General features: G+C 37.9%; 1 protein-coding gene across 4 annotated transcripts in view; it reads right to left on the bottom strand.

The window, feature by feature from the left end:
• Positions 1–17,100, bottom strand: part of RARB (retinoic acid receptor beta) — a 1,128,948-nt gene that overhangs the window by 976 nt on the left and 1,110,872 nt on the right. For all 4 annotated transcript variants that reach the window (XM_044066879.1, XM_044066878.1, XM_044066881.1 and 1 more), the window contains exon 8: positions 1–272. This exon is cut by the window's left edge and continues 976 nt beyond it. In XM_044066879.1, the coding sequence (XP_043922814.1) occupies positions 79–272 (194 nt within the window). In that variant the 3' untranslated portion in view covers positions 1–78. The remainder of the gene's footprint in view (positions 273–17,100) is intronic.

A 17,100-nucleotide genomic window follows, 5' to 3' on the forward strand; every position in this document is an offset into this window, starting at 1 on the left:
AAAAAAATGTGAAGCATTTTAAATGCGTTCTGCTGTTTCATCCCTGAAGTGGAAATTCTTGATGCCACAAAAGTCTCACTAATTCAGCGGGGACTGACAGACACTGCTACTGTCCTCTGAGGCTGGTGAAATGCTGGGGCTGTGCTCTGCTGTGCTTGAACTAGGCCCTGCAGCATGAGGATCATGTCCTTCTGAGTTTTCCAACATTTCCTGGATAAGTGGTGGCATAGATCCTGGTATTTCCATTTTTAGTGTAATTACCCGTTCTGCACCTAAAAACATATAAAAAAATTGTCAACCAATTCTTTTGCCTTTTTTACATATAGAATACAAGAGTATGAGAACAGTAGTTATACATAGCTTAGATAGTAGTCCTCAACGATTAAACTAAAGCTGTTTTTTTAAACACCTTTATTGAATTATTACTTCTGACACTGGCAGACTTACATTGATATACAAGCCATATTTGCAAATTCACATTTAAAAGCATTATATATCACATATATTGTTGTATACCACAAAATCAAAGCAACATTACATCAATTGTTCAATTGCTGTCTCCTCTTAAACCTCATTCCTCCTCCAAAACATTTTTTTCTGCGTGTATTGTTCCCACAAGTTCCATTTTTTCTATGTAATTTACGCCTACTGTTTTCTAAAGATCTCACTTCCTGTTCTTTTATCTCTGTTACAATATTCACTACTTCAAATAAAGTTGGTTTAGACTTTGAGTTCCATTTTCTAGTAACAGCACTTTTGGCAGCCACCAGAAATAAACTTAACAAGGCCTTACTATTGTCTTATGAATTCAGATCCTATAACCCCGGTCAAAACAATTCCTTAGTTATTCTCAATTGCTTGCTAAGTATTCCTGACAGAGTAATCTGTATGGATTTTTAAAAGTCTGCCAACTCATTACACTTTGAGAACATATACTTCCAGGTATCTCTTTCTTATCCATTGCACCTCCAACATTTGTCATCTACATGAGGAAATGTATAAAAGTATCTATGCAAACACTTCCAGGCAAAAATCTAAAATCTTCTAGGTTTTGTTGGATATTTGGGAGACATACAACTGTCCCTCCATTGTTTCTTTGTGAATTGCATATCTAATCTCTCTTCCCTATCTTTTCTGACATCCTCTGATTGATTCCTATAGTTATTGTGCAATATTTTATATGTCCTAATAATTACCCATTTTTTAACAGCAGCTATGTCCTATGTTCAATTAAAAATTCAACTAAGGCAGGTCTTTGACTTAGGATTTGCATATCCCTTTCTCTTTGTTTACAATCTGATATCAATCCCTGATAGGGAAGGCAATCACTAACCGGCAAATCAAATGTCTTATTGGCCTCTTCCCATTCTATTACCATTCCCTCTCTAATTATTTGTTCACAATACCTTGGTTCCTTTGCCAGCTTCCTCCAGTAAACTCCAGTCCACTCTTGCCTATTCTTTGTACCCCTAATTGCAGTCATCCCTATCAGCAGAATCTCCTTTTCCATTCCCACATTGGCTTAATTCTTAGTATACTTTTTGCTACTTTATTAATATAATATTCTATATGACTGTTGTTGTTCTCCTGAAGGATCTGCTTCCAAAATCCCACTCTTTCCTTATTTAGCCCCCTGCTTCATCATCATCCCTTTTTACTTTGAATTGTAGCTTTCTGCTTGTGTTATGTATAACAGACTTAACTATGTAGCTCTAAAATACCTCTTCTAATCAGGAAATCCTAAGCATCTTTGTTCTAGTAGGAGGATCAACTTATCCCACTTGACACTTGCCCTCTTCCCCTCCCAGATAAAATCCTTCCACTCTTTCATTAATTCTAGAACTTCTCCTCTGGTCGATAAAAATATGCCTAACCTGTGTATAAAACTAAATGGACTAAAAACATTTTACTGATTGTATCTTGTTATCCATATCCAGGTTCAAGAGCTTCCAGTTTTTCAGTTTATCTTTTGTTTAGTCTCTTCCCACATAACAGAATCCTTTTTAATCCATACTCCTAAATACTTCATTTTATCACGTCCTCATAAATATGGATATTACTGAACCAAATCATGTGTGGGTACATAGTTTAATTACTTTATCTTCATTAATTTCATACCCCCCCAAAAAAAAACGTAGAACTGTCTCAGAATGTTCTAAAACACTGAGATGTCCTTTCCTGGTTCTATCAGGTACAAAATAATATCATCTGCAAATCAAGCCAACTTTTCTTGAACACCATACCAATTATATCCTTGAATTTCTGTGTCTCTTATTTTCTTTGCTAATGGTTCTAAATATAAAACAAATGACAAAGGGGAAAGAGGACAGGCTTGCCTGGTTCCTCTGTTCAGATACAACTTATCAGAGAGGAACCCTCCCACTTCGAGTTTTGCCTCTAATCCCTCATGTATCTTTCTAATTAACCGTATTATTGTATCAGGAAATGTAAATGCTTCCTTTGCCCTACTCATAAAATCCCAGCTTACTCTGTCAAATACATTTTCTGCATCAATTCTCACAAAGAACAATGGTATTGTCACAGGCTGCACCATGTGTCAGCATGTTTAACCTTTCTTTTAGGTTAACTCTGATCTGTGAGTCTGGTTGTCAGTTTGGGACTTTTGTTCCTATCAGGAAGGTAAAAGTTCAGTATTTGAAGATGTACATAGTTTTGTGTGTTAGTATTAAGTTAATAGGTTTGGGGGGGATATTGGGGTGTGTTTTTTTGTTTGTTTGAGGGCTTTCAATAAAACAAAAAGTTTTGTAAGGTGACATAGGTTAAAATGGATATGACAAGAAACAACTATATAAAAATTCAACCTGTCAAACAGTGTATGCCGTAACACAAACGCTTTTGAATTAGACATTTAAAAAAGATGTTATACATAAAAGATGGGAATAATAACTTTTAAATGCAATGATGCTTTCTGTAATGTCTTTGAATGTGTTATACATGAAAGGTGGGAATGATGATTTTTTTAATGCAATGATGCTTTCTGTAATGTCTTTGAATGTCAATGGTCTCAGAGATAAATACAAAAAAGAAAGTAGTGAACTATATTAAAAAAAGGAAAACAGTGCAAATAGCTATGTTACAGGAGACACACTTAGAAAGAACTGAACATGTGAATTTGATAAAGAAAGGTTTTTCAGGATGGTTATTCAACAGAATACCTGGGACAAAGGAAAAGAGGAGTACTTACATTACTTCACCATGAACTGGAAACAGAACAGCTCACCACCACACAATGAAAGAAGCCAGTGATTACCTTTATATTTTATTAAAATTATAGTCCAGTCCAGTAGTAGATCCACAAAGTAATCCCACAAGACAAGTAAAATAAGCACACACTGGATCCAATAAAATCTGGTTAGCAGCAAATACAAAGCATAAAATGCAGACTCCTCTAGCGCCTCGGCTCTTCAACCTTTACAGAGTATATCACTACTTCACATATTCTATCTTTAAATAGCATGGTTACAAACAATTAACCAATCATAAACTTAAATTAATTAAAGAAAACATTTCCAATGACATTCTTGATTCATTCCATGCGGAATTAAAGTGTTAAACTTCAGAATTAAAGTAGATTCTAGCTTCCAACGTTGTCTTTTAATATCAAAGTCATACATTTGTTATACTTGCCCCAAAACTGTAGCTTGTAAGCCTTGTATATTTCCACTGTGACATTCTTTAAAATGTGATGCAACAGGACTTTCTTCTTTGCCCTTCTTAACATCCCTAACATGTTCCTTCAACCTTTGTTTGAAACTTATTTTACTTTCCCCTATGTATACCTTACCACAGGGACATTTCAAACCATAAACTATTCCAATACTTTTCACAAATGTTATCAAAACGTTTTACTACATACTGGCAACAACTGCACTTTCCACAAGGGAAAGTATCTGTTACACCTACCCCCAAACTCCTATAACTTACAGGCAGCTGAAACTTGCCACGCACCAAGAAATCTCTTATACTTCTACCTTTCGAATAAGAAAACATGGGATACTCATTTGCTCTTATATTAAGGAATTTATTTTTTTCTAAAATACCCCAATGATATTTTACCATATTTGTTAAAACTTCTGTAAACACTGTATATTTGGTCACATAACATAATTTTTGTTTATCCTGTTGATGCACTCTGCCTTGCATGCTATACTGCTTTTAGTATTATTTTGTTGTACTACCCTCCTTTTATTTTCTTCCACCACTGTTTCCTTGTAACCTCTAGTTACAAACATGTGTGCTGTTTTTTTCTGCTTCCTTCTCACACTCTTTTTTATCACTACATATTCTTTTTATTCTAAGAAATTCCTAGACTGAATAGTGTGGGAGGGGTGACAGCTTTCCCCATGCAGTATATGACCACTTCCTTCAAATTTTCTATGTAAACTTGTTTGTATTCTACCATCATTTTTACCTTGCAAAGTTATATCAAGAAAGTTTACTTTAACACCTGTCTGTATTCCATCAAACTTGATATTATAGGGATTTATCTGAATTTTTTTGCACAAATGTATTCACTTCTTCCCACCCCCCTTCACAAATTAATATTAAATTATCTATAAATCTATAATAACTTATGACATATTTTCTAAAAAATTAATTACTCTATACATATTTGTTTTCAAACATGCCCATGAAAAGATTTGCATACATGGGGGCAAAACCTGTCCATTGTTGTTCCATGAAGCTGCCTATAAAGTTCCCCATTGAACTCAAAGATGTTATTATTTAAACAAAAATGTATTAGCTCAATAATAAAATGTGTTTTAGGCAAGTCCTTGTAAAAAAAATAATATTGCTTCTAAACTATATGCATGTTCAGTATTAAGTTTCTCTAGCATCAGACTAGTAGTTCGTGCGCTTTTAGTATAGCAGGAGTGTTGAATGGGGTATGATATTGCTTATATCACACTTGGAATCTAGTACATAGCTTCCAGGATAGTAGTATGTTAATTGTTAGATTGTAACTGGATCCACATCGGCATTCCAATAGCCTCGCTATGTTTTACTGCATATGCTACTTACTGGCATATTCTCTTTTACTAGGTACGGACGCCAATGCAAGTAAATGACTTTTGTTCTGTTTTAAGCAACCAAACGCGCAATTGTTTCCTTGTGTCCGTTAAATTAAATTGAGCTAAGGATCAGCAGGCAAATCAAAGGCAAATAATCTCCCTGGCTAGTGCTCATTCCTTACTGGGGAAACAAGTATCTCGGGAACCCTCAGGATAAGTTGTAGTTTTGTTCCGCCGCTGAGTGGTCTATGCAACCAGTATGCTTCGCAGCATTATTGCTTAAATTCCAGACTGAGCATTGCTCGATGATCCCTGGCTGGCGTTCTATGTTTGTGGTACTATAGTATCATCAAACTGTTTGAACGAAGTGTTAATTTTAATAGTGCAGTTACGGACGCCAGTGCAAGCAAAGGTTTTTGTTCGTTTTTATCAAGAAACTGAATGCATAACTGTTTCCTCTGTGCCCATTATTTTAAATTTAGCTAAGGCACGGCAGGCACTGCACAGACATGCTTTTGGTACTATTTTATTAACAAACTGTTTAAACTGAATGATACTTAATTGTATAGACTAGCGTCCATACTTGGTCCACTAACTGGCCCTTTTAATACATAGAATGTTAGATATTCCAATGTAATGGCAGCTATTTTGTCATTGTTTCTAACTCTCATAGCCTGTTTGTGTGCATATTGCCTAATAGATTGTTACATAACAGTCTGAATTCTTTGCTTGACTTAGAATTGTGTAGCATTTAACAGCATAGAGGATTCTTGTAAGTCTAAATGATGAATTGCATGTCTCTGCATTGTGGATCTTTTAACACTTTGTTCCCTCTCTTCACTTCTTTTTAAAGCTTGTAACCCTCCTGCCAGGATAAACCTCCCCAGATACTGTGCCCCTTGGCCTGGTCAAGACCTACAGAAATACAGACTTCATACTCAAACTCTGCTACCTCATCCCAGCGCAGAAAAAGACCACTGTTGTCCCTGTGCTGTACTGGCCTAGGAAGCAGGAACTGTAGTAAAAATGTATGCGTAACCTGCTCATTATCTACAACTGTAACTAATTCCTGTTTTTATTAGTTTAAGTGAGCGGTCCCTGGGAATACCAGCAGCCATAGTCTCCCACTCACTATCCTCTATACCATCCATTACTCTAACCTCTATATCTCCCCCTGGCTTTCTATTGTTTCCTCTCCTTTCTCTACAACTCTCCCAATCTTCCCGTCATATCTCTATTGTTGTTACAAGGAATAACTACTAGAGGGCAGTATAACATTGTGACCTACCAGTTACATTGTCCCTACAAAACCAGTCCTCAAACCTAAGCTGTTCTATTCCTGCCTCTGGTACCACCTTACTCACCCCTCGTGGCTCTGAATTTAGTCTTATCTTTCTTCCCTTCTCCCCACTGGTAAGCCCCTGACCTCCTAGTATACCTTATCTTTCACATCTCTGATTGTTTTCCTCACTACCTACCTTCTTACTTCACTACTTGGCTCTACCCGCTCCGTTCGCCCTGCGGGCTCACTCCGCTCCCCTACCTTACCCCCAAATCCCACCCCCGCATCACCTACACTTATACCTGGCCAGTCCCTCCCACACTTAACTTACATCCACTCAACATCCTTACAGCCCTCTACATTTCTTATTACCAATCCTGTCCAGTACCTCCCACAATTAACTTACAACCACTCAACATCCTTCCCACCCTCTACATTTCCTGTTACCTATCATATCCTTACTACCCTCATACACTTAAATACATCACTCTAATTCATTCCTGTCAATCAACCAAAGCCAATCACAATGAACATCTACCTCCAGCAAACAACCCTACTACTCCTCCTAGCATTTACCTACCATATCACTTGTTACAACTACCCATTACAAAATAGCTCTTCCTTCACTCATAAATCCACATCCATTATCTCTCCCATCTCTTCTACATACTCCCTAACAATAAGCCCCACCCTATTCAACACCACTGCCACTACTTATACCCTTCTTAAACCGATCAATACCAACCCCAAATCCAATACTACCCATAAACACATAATAATACTGCAAAATATAGTGAAAACTCTGCAAAAACAACAACGTGAACTATTAAATGATGGAGATATCCACCCTAACCCAGGTCCTTATGATACAAAACCTGCTACTAATATAAAACCTCCCAAACTAACCCAAATCAATACCAGACCAGCAAATAGTCTACTCATTCTAAATCTAAATATCAGGAGCATCAACAATAAGATCTGATCTCACAATATCTCCCAGATATAATCAGTTTAACAGAAACATGGCTAAAACCAATCACCAAGGATACAGAGATACTACCACCTGGATACAGTATAATTCGTCAAGATAGACCAGTGAAGAAAGGTGGAGGCATTGCTCTACTTTATAAAAATACACTATCCATAGCTAAAACTGAGTTGACTTTACCCCCTCTGGACAAGGCAGAAATACTCTTAACTAAGCTCAAAATAGGTGGTAACAAAACTATCAACTTAGTTACAGGCTATATCCCCCCAGGCAATAATATCCCCATCATGGAAAATCTACTCCAATGGCTATCACAAACCATGCCACAAGAAACTATTCTATTAGGGGACTTTAATATTGACTGGCTCACATGCTCTTCCCAGGCTCCCACTAATCATATCAACCTACTTACCTTCTCTCAACTAATCAAAGAACCCACTAGAATCGACAAGAACAGTAAAAGAGAATCACTTTTAGACTGGATTCTACTAAACAAAATACCTTGCTCATATTTAGCAGGTACCCTTCCTGACTCACTAAGTGATCATCAAACTACCTTCCTACTCAAATACAACTCCCACCACCCCCAAACCCCTATACTTCAAACAATAAGAAACAAAAAACACTTCAACTTACCAAACTTCTTACAAGATCTACAGCTCTATAACTGGTCGCAACTGTATTATCTACCCCTAGACAAAGCTATCAAACACTTCAACTCTACCTTCCTAGAGATACTAAACAGGCATGCCCCTGCAAGAACTACCAGAATTAGATCTAAAACAGTTCCATGGCTATCAAGGGAAACAAGGCAAAAAATAAAAGAAAGGAATAGTGCCTGGATAGCCTGGAGGTCCAACAAAAACCCAGCAACACAGCAAGCATACCAACAGTTAAGAAATCTTACTAAGAAACTAGTTATGCAAGATAAAAGAAATTACTTTATCACCCATCAAACCCAACATTCAAACAATCCAAAAAAAATTCTGGGCAGGCTTAAATAGGTTACTACACCCTGGAAAAACCACTACTCCACCCCTAACAACAGTCCTAACAAAAGAAAACATAGCTGAATCATTTAACTCATTCTTTACTGAGACTGTACTTGCCCTTGCCCAAAACCAAACCTATCCAAATACTACAAGTGCCCACCCAAACCTAACAACAGCCCCACATTTAAGCTACAACCCACCTCAACCTCCTATATAAGAAAACTACTATCCCAACTAAAACCAACAACACTAGGAGCAGATTCCCTCTCCAATGAATTCTTAAAACTAGCAGCAAATGAAATAGCTAAACCAGTCTCAATCCTAATAAACCGATCCATCTCAGAAGGTTCAGTACCCTTGATCTGGAAAACTGCCTGTATCATACCCCTACACAAAGGGGGAAATTCTTATGACATATCTAACTACAGACCAATAGCAATATTATCCCCACTTGCTAAAATATTAGAAAAATGTATTCACCATCAATTAATAACCCACCTTATTGATCAAGAGCTCATATCTCATACACAGCATGGGTTTCGGCCAGGACATAGCACAACCACCGCCCTGCTAGCATTCATAGATACCATTAGCCACAACAGGAATAATGGTAAGCTTTCTTCAGCCCTCTTCCTAGACCTATCAAAGGCATTTGATATGGTTAACCATGAAAAACTAATCTCCCATCTATTAAACCTAGGCTTAGATAACTTATCAGTCTCCTGGTTTAAAAACTACCTCAACAATAGACAACAGGCAGTACTATGGAATAATAACATGTCTCCACTCCTACCTGTAACACTTGGAGTACCTCAGGGATCTATACTGGGCCTCTTGCTGTTCTCAGTTTTTACAAATAATCTCCACTCAGTCGCAAAAGGTTCAAGCCTTATTCAATATGCAGATGATTCAACTATAATATGTAATGCCCCCACTTTACCAGACCTCCACAAAAAGACACAGGATAACTTTCACTCAGTGGAAACATGGCTCACTGAGAATGGCTTGTTACTCAACCCCAAAAAAAACAAGCTCCTACTATTTCATCCCTCAACTACTACTGCCCCCACATGCACCTTTACTATCCACTCTAATAACGGTACCCCCATATCACCTGAAGCCCAATCAAAACTACTAGGTATTACTATTGACAATAAGCTCAAATTTGATGTACAAATCAATCTGGCCATTAAAAATACTAACAAAAAGCTAGGTAGCCTCTACAAACATAAAGCATTCCTGACCCATAATGCTAGAACTACAATTGCACGTACACACCTTCTCTCAACATTACTGTATGCCTCACCCATCTTGATTAACTTATCCAAAACAGAAATCAATAAAATGACAACCTGCTACAATCAGATAGCCAAATTTGCTAACAACAGCTCCTACAGTACACATCACTACTTAAACCTAAAGCAATTAGGCTGGATGGAACTACCTAACTTACTTATTTATAATCAGCTGGTTACTACTCACAACATACTCCATCAACAAAATATATCACCCTCACTGGCTAACATTGTCCAACAATATTCCTGTCCTAGGCAACTCCGCTCAACTGACAAATTACAGTTAACTGTTACTAGATCCAACAACCATGCTGGAGACTCCCTTTACTCTTCTTATGTGGCCAAAATCTGGAACTCCCTGCCTACATCCTTATCCCTGATTATCTCACTACCTACATTTAAAAAAGCTATCTACAACTACCTCAACAACAAATGGTTATGTCCCTGTTCAACTCCAGACTAATGCCGGATCCACTCCAGTACTACTGTAACCATTGTCCTAAACTAGAGTCCTATCTGTTACTTGCATATAAATGTATACCACATCAAAGGTATGATAACATACATATAACAGTGTTAGTATGAACAACGTAAAACTGTTTAATGACTATTGTAAAATGTATCTGTCTGTAGTTTGTAACTTAAGTATCTGTAGTATAAACCTATTAAGTGTCAATAACTAGATACCCTTATGGATCTAGATGAAATATGTACCCAAGTTTGTCTGTATGTTCTGTAAAAATTGTCTCTCTGGAGCTTTTCTCCCTGGGCCTCCACTGAAAATGGACATATATCGAGCTGGACTATCACAGTTAACAAATGTAAAATAAATAAATAAATAAAAAAACATCCATAACAATGAAAAACATGTCCTTCTTCCACTTTACATTTCTGATTTTACTTAAAATGTCAAAGGAATTTTTGATATAAGACCTTAGCTTCTCTGCTTCTTCTTCTTTCAAGCAGGAGTGTAAAAAAAGAGCTAAGTTATGTGTAAAATAACTGCATGCAGAGACTATGGGACGTCCTGGTAGATCCATTAAACTTTTGTGTATTTTAGGGACACAAAAGAAGTATGCCATAGTGTTATCTTTAACTGCAATTTTTTATATACATCCTCTTGTGAGGAATAATTTAGTCTTAAAACCTTTATTAGCAGTTCTTTGTATTTAATTACTGCTTCTTGATAACATCCCAGCTCCACTAAGGCATAAACTTTAACATTGTTTAAATGAGCATAACACATATTCAGATACTGATTGTAATGAAGCACCACTAATTTACCCCCTTTATCTGATGGTTTAAACACCAATTCCCTATTTTCACTTAACTTTAATAGACTTTTCCATTCTTCTCTACTTAAATTATATTTAACTTCTTTCTTGTTTTTATTCTCTTTTTCAAGCCCTTTATCTACTGAAAATTGTAAAGCAGAAGAAGATTGCTGTATATTTTCATCCCTACACACAGGAATAAAATCACTTTTGTATGTCACAGTTTCAGTGTTTAACTTACAATAAGCATCAGTTTCTAAATCAGAAACACATGAATGAAAACTCATTTCACTTAGATCATCTTCACTGTCCACATCATTTTCATGAATTACATTTGTATCTTGTGCAAAAAAAGATTTTAAGTACAATTTTGTAATAAATTTAAACACTTCAATTTTCAGTTCATACCCTCTAGGAAAAGCCGTGGGAATAAACTTTAAACCTCTATTTAACAGTGCTACATCAGTATCTGATAAAATACATCCAGACAAATTTACTACATAACCATTATTTACAACATTTAACTCAGTACCACTTGCCTTTTTTATATGTCAGGTAGTTGGGGTTATATTCCCCATAACTGTCCTGTCCATACTCATAGTTCCTGGACCTCTTTTTAACATAATTCCTCTCTGGTTCATGAAAATTCTTGGCCATATAGCCCGGGTTAGCTGGTTCAGGAAGTCCTGGAAATGTGTTCTCTTCATCACTGTTATCATTCACAAACGAAGATTCACTGCCTGCTGATGAAATGTAGCCATTGTTTACTTTTCTTCCAGCTTCTTGCTGAAATCTCACCCTCTGCCGTTTCTTTGATGGGCTAGTTGAAACATTAAATGCAGACTTCCATTTATAATCAGATATATCCCTCTGCAGTTTATCCTTCTTGCGAGTAATAAGTTCGTTTTCATAACCTGACAGTCTTTCATTCATTCCAGCCAGGAAACTTTCTAAAACTGAATTGTTAGACGGCTGAATGATGTTCTGCTACGCCTCTTTCATCTCAGTCACTAACTTCTTTCTTTTAAGGTCGGCTCTCTCAATAAGAATCTGTATCCACTCAGTGCTGCATTTGTGGGCAGCAGTTATCCATCTAGCATGGAAGCTTTTCTCTTCTTCCTCATGTAAATTAAAAGGAGAGGAAGGACTTTTCATAGCTCTCAAGCCTCTAAGGGTAATATTAAGCTCCACATACCTTTGCAGACTTAAAGTGTTAAAGAAAACCGACGTTTCCTTAAAAAATCAGTCTCTCCACCTTATCATACAGCTGCTGCAGCTCTGGAGTAGCTGCTGTCTCTCTGCTTTTTCCAACTGCAGCAAAAGGGTTACCATTCCGTTGATTTCTGCTTTCTCCCAACATGGCACACAGAGCAGGCATGGCTTCACTTGAATTGTGAGCTAAAACATTTACCCCTTCTTAGCTTTTACTTAGACTAGCTGAAGCTGTATTCTCAACAGTCATATTGAGAAAACTGTCCAAAGTCTTTTGTGAAATTTCCTGAGGATGAGTACTTATATTAATTGCAGCAGGAACTCCAATAGTGATAGAAATGGATAAAAAGAATAATAATGGCAGATTTGTAGTGCTAATGGGCTACTGGCAAGGGAGGAGAATTACACTGACATGAAATTATATTTCACCTAAAACTGATGTAATGCAGCTTAAGAAAATTTTGAGAGAAATAATCAGTTTTTGGCAAGGAATATTACTTATAGGTGGGGACTGGAATGTGATTTGCAGGAGTGAAGATGTGCCACTGGGGTCCAGAAGGGAAAGTATAGCAATGGAGGGTAGATTTTTGAAGAAATCTATGAAAATATTTGGCATGGAAGATGTGAATTCAGTAACAGGAGTTCGGAGTGAATTTAGATATTATTCCTCAAGATATAAAAACTAGGCTAGGCTAGACAGAATTTACATTTCACAGGAACATGTGCATTTAACTGAAGGTCTTGATATGCATCCAATAACTATTTCAGATCATGCGCCAATAATAACTAAAATAAAAACACAGGGTAATGAAATAAAAATGAGACACTGGTGCTTTCCCACCTACTTGTTGAAAACAGAGGAATTTAAGGAATGGGTAGTGGAGGTTATTCAGGAGCTATTAGAGAGGATATAAATTACTTCCAAAAATATAGCTAGGGGAGTGGGATAAAATTAAAGTGGAGTTTAAAAATAAGGTGGAAATAAAAGAAAGGGAGCTATGGTTAAGAAGTAATAAGAATTATTTAGAGACTGATAAATGTTTTGCAAAACAGAGGGAATCTCATAGAACAAGAAGAGGATCAACTGCAGAATGCTAATCTGAAAAAAGGGATTACCTTGATAATATGCATGGGTTTAGAAAGATTGGTGTTAAGCAACTGTTTTTGATAATAACAGTAGAGCACAAAAACATTTAGCACAACTACTCAGGCTACAGAAAGTAGAAAGGGCTGTCGCCAAGTTAAGGGAGCCTATAACAAGGAGGTATAAAGACATCCTGTAGAGGTATTAGAAATATTTTGGTAATTCTATGAAAGTCTGTATAAAGCAAAGAAATATGGAAATTAGGAAAAGATACAAATGCAAATGTTTATGGAAGAATTAAATATGCCAAGGTTACAGGTAGATGAAGTTCAATTACTAACGGTTAAGATAGGAGGAGATAAGATAAAAATGGTGATGTATAACCAATCTACAGGAAAATCCCCAGGAATAGATGGTATTCCTGTGGAAGTTTGGAAGGAAGGAGGGAAAAACTGATAACGATCTGGAAGGTTTTGTTTAACAGTATTTTAAGTGGAGGAGAAGTACCAACATCCTGGAAGAAAGCAGTGGTAGCTATAATACCTAAAGAGGGTAAAGATCCATGAAATCCAGCTTCATACAGGCCCATTTCAATAATAAACCACAATTATAAAGTGTTCATGTCTACAATGGCTAAAAGAATGACAAAAGTAATGAGAAAATTGATAGATATGGATCAATGTGTTTTTGTGGAGGGGAGGCAAACATTTGACAGCATTAACAGAACATTGATGATCCAGAGGGAAGCAGAATGTAAGAAAATACCATTGTTGTTGGTGGGTCTTGATGCAGAGAAAGCATTTGACTGAGTAAGCTGGGACTTTATGAGCAGAGCAATAGAAGCATTTACATTTCCTAAAAAAATTATAAGGTTGATTAGCAGGATATATGAGGGATTAGAGGTGAGTGGGTGGGGTCCTCTCTGATCATTTCTGCTTGAGCAGAGGAAATAGACAGGAGTGTCCTTCTTCCCCTTTGTCATTTGCATTATATTTAGAACCACTGGCAAAAAAAATAAGGGACTCAGAAATTCAGGGATATAATTGGTATGGTAGTCAAGAAAAGCTGACTCTATATGCAGATGATATTTTATACCTGACCAAACCAAAAAGAGACATTACAGTGTTGTGGAACATTCTGAGACAGTTTCACATTTTTTCGGGATACAAAATTAATAAAACTAAAACAAAGGCAATAGCGGTAAATTATATACCCACGCATGAATTGGTTCAGCAACATCTGTATTTATGGGGACATGGTAAAATGAAGTATTTAGGAGTATGGATTAAAAGTGATTCTGGTGTGGCAGCTAAGGATATGTGGGAAGAGACTAAACTAATTGCCAACATTAAATCTAATAACAAAGCTGGGGACTCACTCTTTACCAATGTTGTGGGCAGAATCTGGAACAAGCTTCCTAGAACACTCACTTCTCTCTCATCTACACCACTCTTCAAGAAACATTTCAGAGAACATCTAAAAATACACTGGCTTTGTCCCTGCTCTAAGCCTGACTGAATCATACTTTTCCTCTTATTTCTCTTCTTGCTATACCCCCTTCCTCCTGGGCTATGGCCCCTCTGCAGCATTAATCAGTAGAAGCTAACTTTATACTAGTACTTGTGCTTTCCTGTCTTTTCTCTTTCTCCTCCTTTCACTTAATGAATAACAATTTTCAAATATTGTGTAAACTTGTGCTTGATTGTACCTGAAACCTACTAAAGACTTTGTACTTGATTGTTTCTTAAACCTATGCCAAGACTCTGTACTATTGTTCACAAAATAACTTTTATTTGTTTTCCAACCATTTTTTTCTCTCTAATGTATTGGAATCTAGCCATTTTTTTAATTTTGTATTCTGTAATTTACTTATGCTTGGAGCTTTTCTCCTCGGGCCTCTACTGAAAATGGACATGTATCCAGCAAGACTAGCCCGGTCAACAAATATAAAATAAAATAAATAAAAGATAATGCAAAAACTGAGAAAATTGTGTATGGATATGGATAGTTAAGATACCAGCAGTTAAAATATTTTAGTCCCTTTAGTCTTATACTCAGGTCAGGCAGATTTTTATCAACCAGAGGAGAAGTTGTGGATAGCAATTAATAAAGAGCTGAAGGACTTTATCTGGGAGGGGAAGTTTGGCAAGAGTCAAGTGGGATAACCTGATTCTTCAGTAGAACAAGGCAGATTGGGGTTACCTGATTTGAAAGGGTATTTCAGGGCTACACAGTTAAGGCTCCTGTACGTAGCACAAGCAGAAAACTATAATTCAAAGTGTAAAGGGATGATGTTGAAACAGGGGGGAAGCTCAAGAAACAAGGAGAGACAGGGATTTTGGATGCAGGCCTTTAAGGAGAATAACAAGAATTATATACAGAATATTATATCCATAAAGTAGCAGGAAGTATTCTAAGAACTAAGCCAAAACAGACATGGCAAAAGGAGATTCTGCCAATAGGAATGATTGCAATTAGAGATCTAGACAATAGGCAAGAGGGGCTGGAATTTATTGGAAAAAACTGGCAAAGAACCAAGGTATTGCAGATTAGAGATTGCCTTCCCTGTCAAGGATTGATATCAGAGTTTAGGCAGCTGGAAAGAAATAGGAGAGGTCCTAAATAAAAGACCAGCACTGGTACAGTTTTTAGTAGAATTTAGAACAGCAGTTTCCATTAAGAAAGAAATAATTACTACTGCTAGGGAGGACAGGGTGCCCAGTTGGGGAGACACCTTCTGGAGGTCCTCCATCGACATGAACCCTGACAGGGAATTGGTAAGCTACTGAACCAGGTCCCTTTGCAGCCAAGTAAAATGGACCATGTAATTTAAAACTCTTAGAGAAAAAGTGGCTGAGGCATAAACGCACTTCCCATGTCTGTCCAGCACCTGAGACTTCTTGTTTGGGGGGTGGACAGTGGAGCTTTGTTCTCCCAGCTCTTTCTTTGTGGCTGCTGACACTATGATAATATCAGCTGGGATGCCCTTACTGCAATGAAGATGGTCAGCGGGGAGGGGGGGGGGCTGAAATATTTATCCACTCGTATGGGAATGGGATCCATGGTGTCAGGTTCCTTCCAAGAGCAGTGGAACACCAAATCAATACGTTTGTCTCCCGGTGAGGTCACCCAGGATGTAGATGGGCCCATTCCAAAGGCCTTCAGAAAGACTGATTCCTCAGAAGCGGGGGTTTGGGCAGACCACCCACCCCTTAAGCTTCAGAATTTCCAGAATATTTCAGAAGGAGATGTCCTTGGGTGGTGATCGGGGACCCATCTCCTTCATCGAAATCTGAATCTTCGGTTATTGTCTCCAAGGGGGAGTCCATGTGCTTCCTTTTGCATGTCCTCTTCTGAGGTACATCCCCTGTGGGGGACTCAGTGAAGGACTCAGAAGAAGGAGAGATCCCTTGAGGAAGAGAAGTCTGGAAAGGCTGTTGGGTGGGGTGACTGTGGAGAGAAGGTATGGAAGCCAGACTCGGACTGGATAGAAGCTGGACCGGTTCTGGGGCGCAAGGAAACACAACTCTAGTCCTAGAGAATGCCCTCTCTGCCATCTGGAAGGCTGACAAACCTAGGAATCATGCCCCCTCCCTCCTCGAAGCCAACAAAGCCTCAGAGGAGAAGGTGGACACCACCCCAGATCCAACACCTCCAGACAAGACCAGCCCTGAACTGTCAAGAGCTGAAGCTCTGAGAGGTAGAGATGGATCTGACCATGTCAGAGCTGAGGCCAACCCCCAGAATTAACGCTGACCTCTTGGGTCTAGGACCTGCTCTGCTCCGATCAGAACCAAGCAAGTCTGGGACAACGCCGGAGTCAAGGAAGTATGGATCCTCAGATCCGACGACGTCTCTCTCGAGGTATCTATAATTTGGGGTTCCATAGCCAACAGTCAGATCAGAAGAGGAGTGGAGGTAAAGGGGGATGGTGCTCTCA

The sequence above is a fragment of the Protopterus annectens genome, chromosome 3.part1 (assembly GCF_019279795.1).
Source record: "Protopterus annectens isolate FY-2018-M chromosome 3.part1, PAN1.0, whole genome shotgun sequence".
NCBI lineage: Eukaryota > Metazoa > Chordata > Ceratodontiformes > Protopteridae > Protopterus > Protopterus annectens.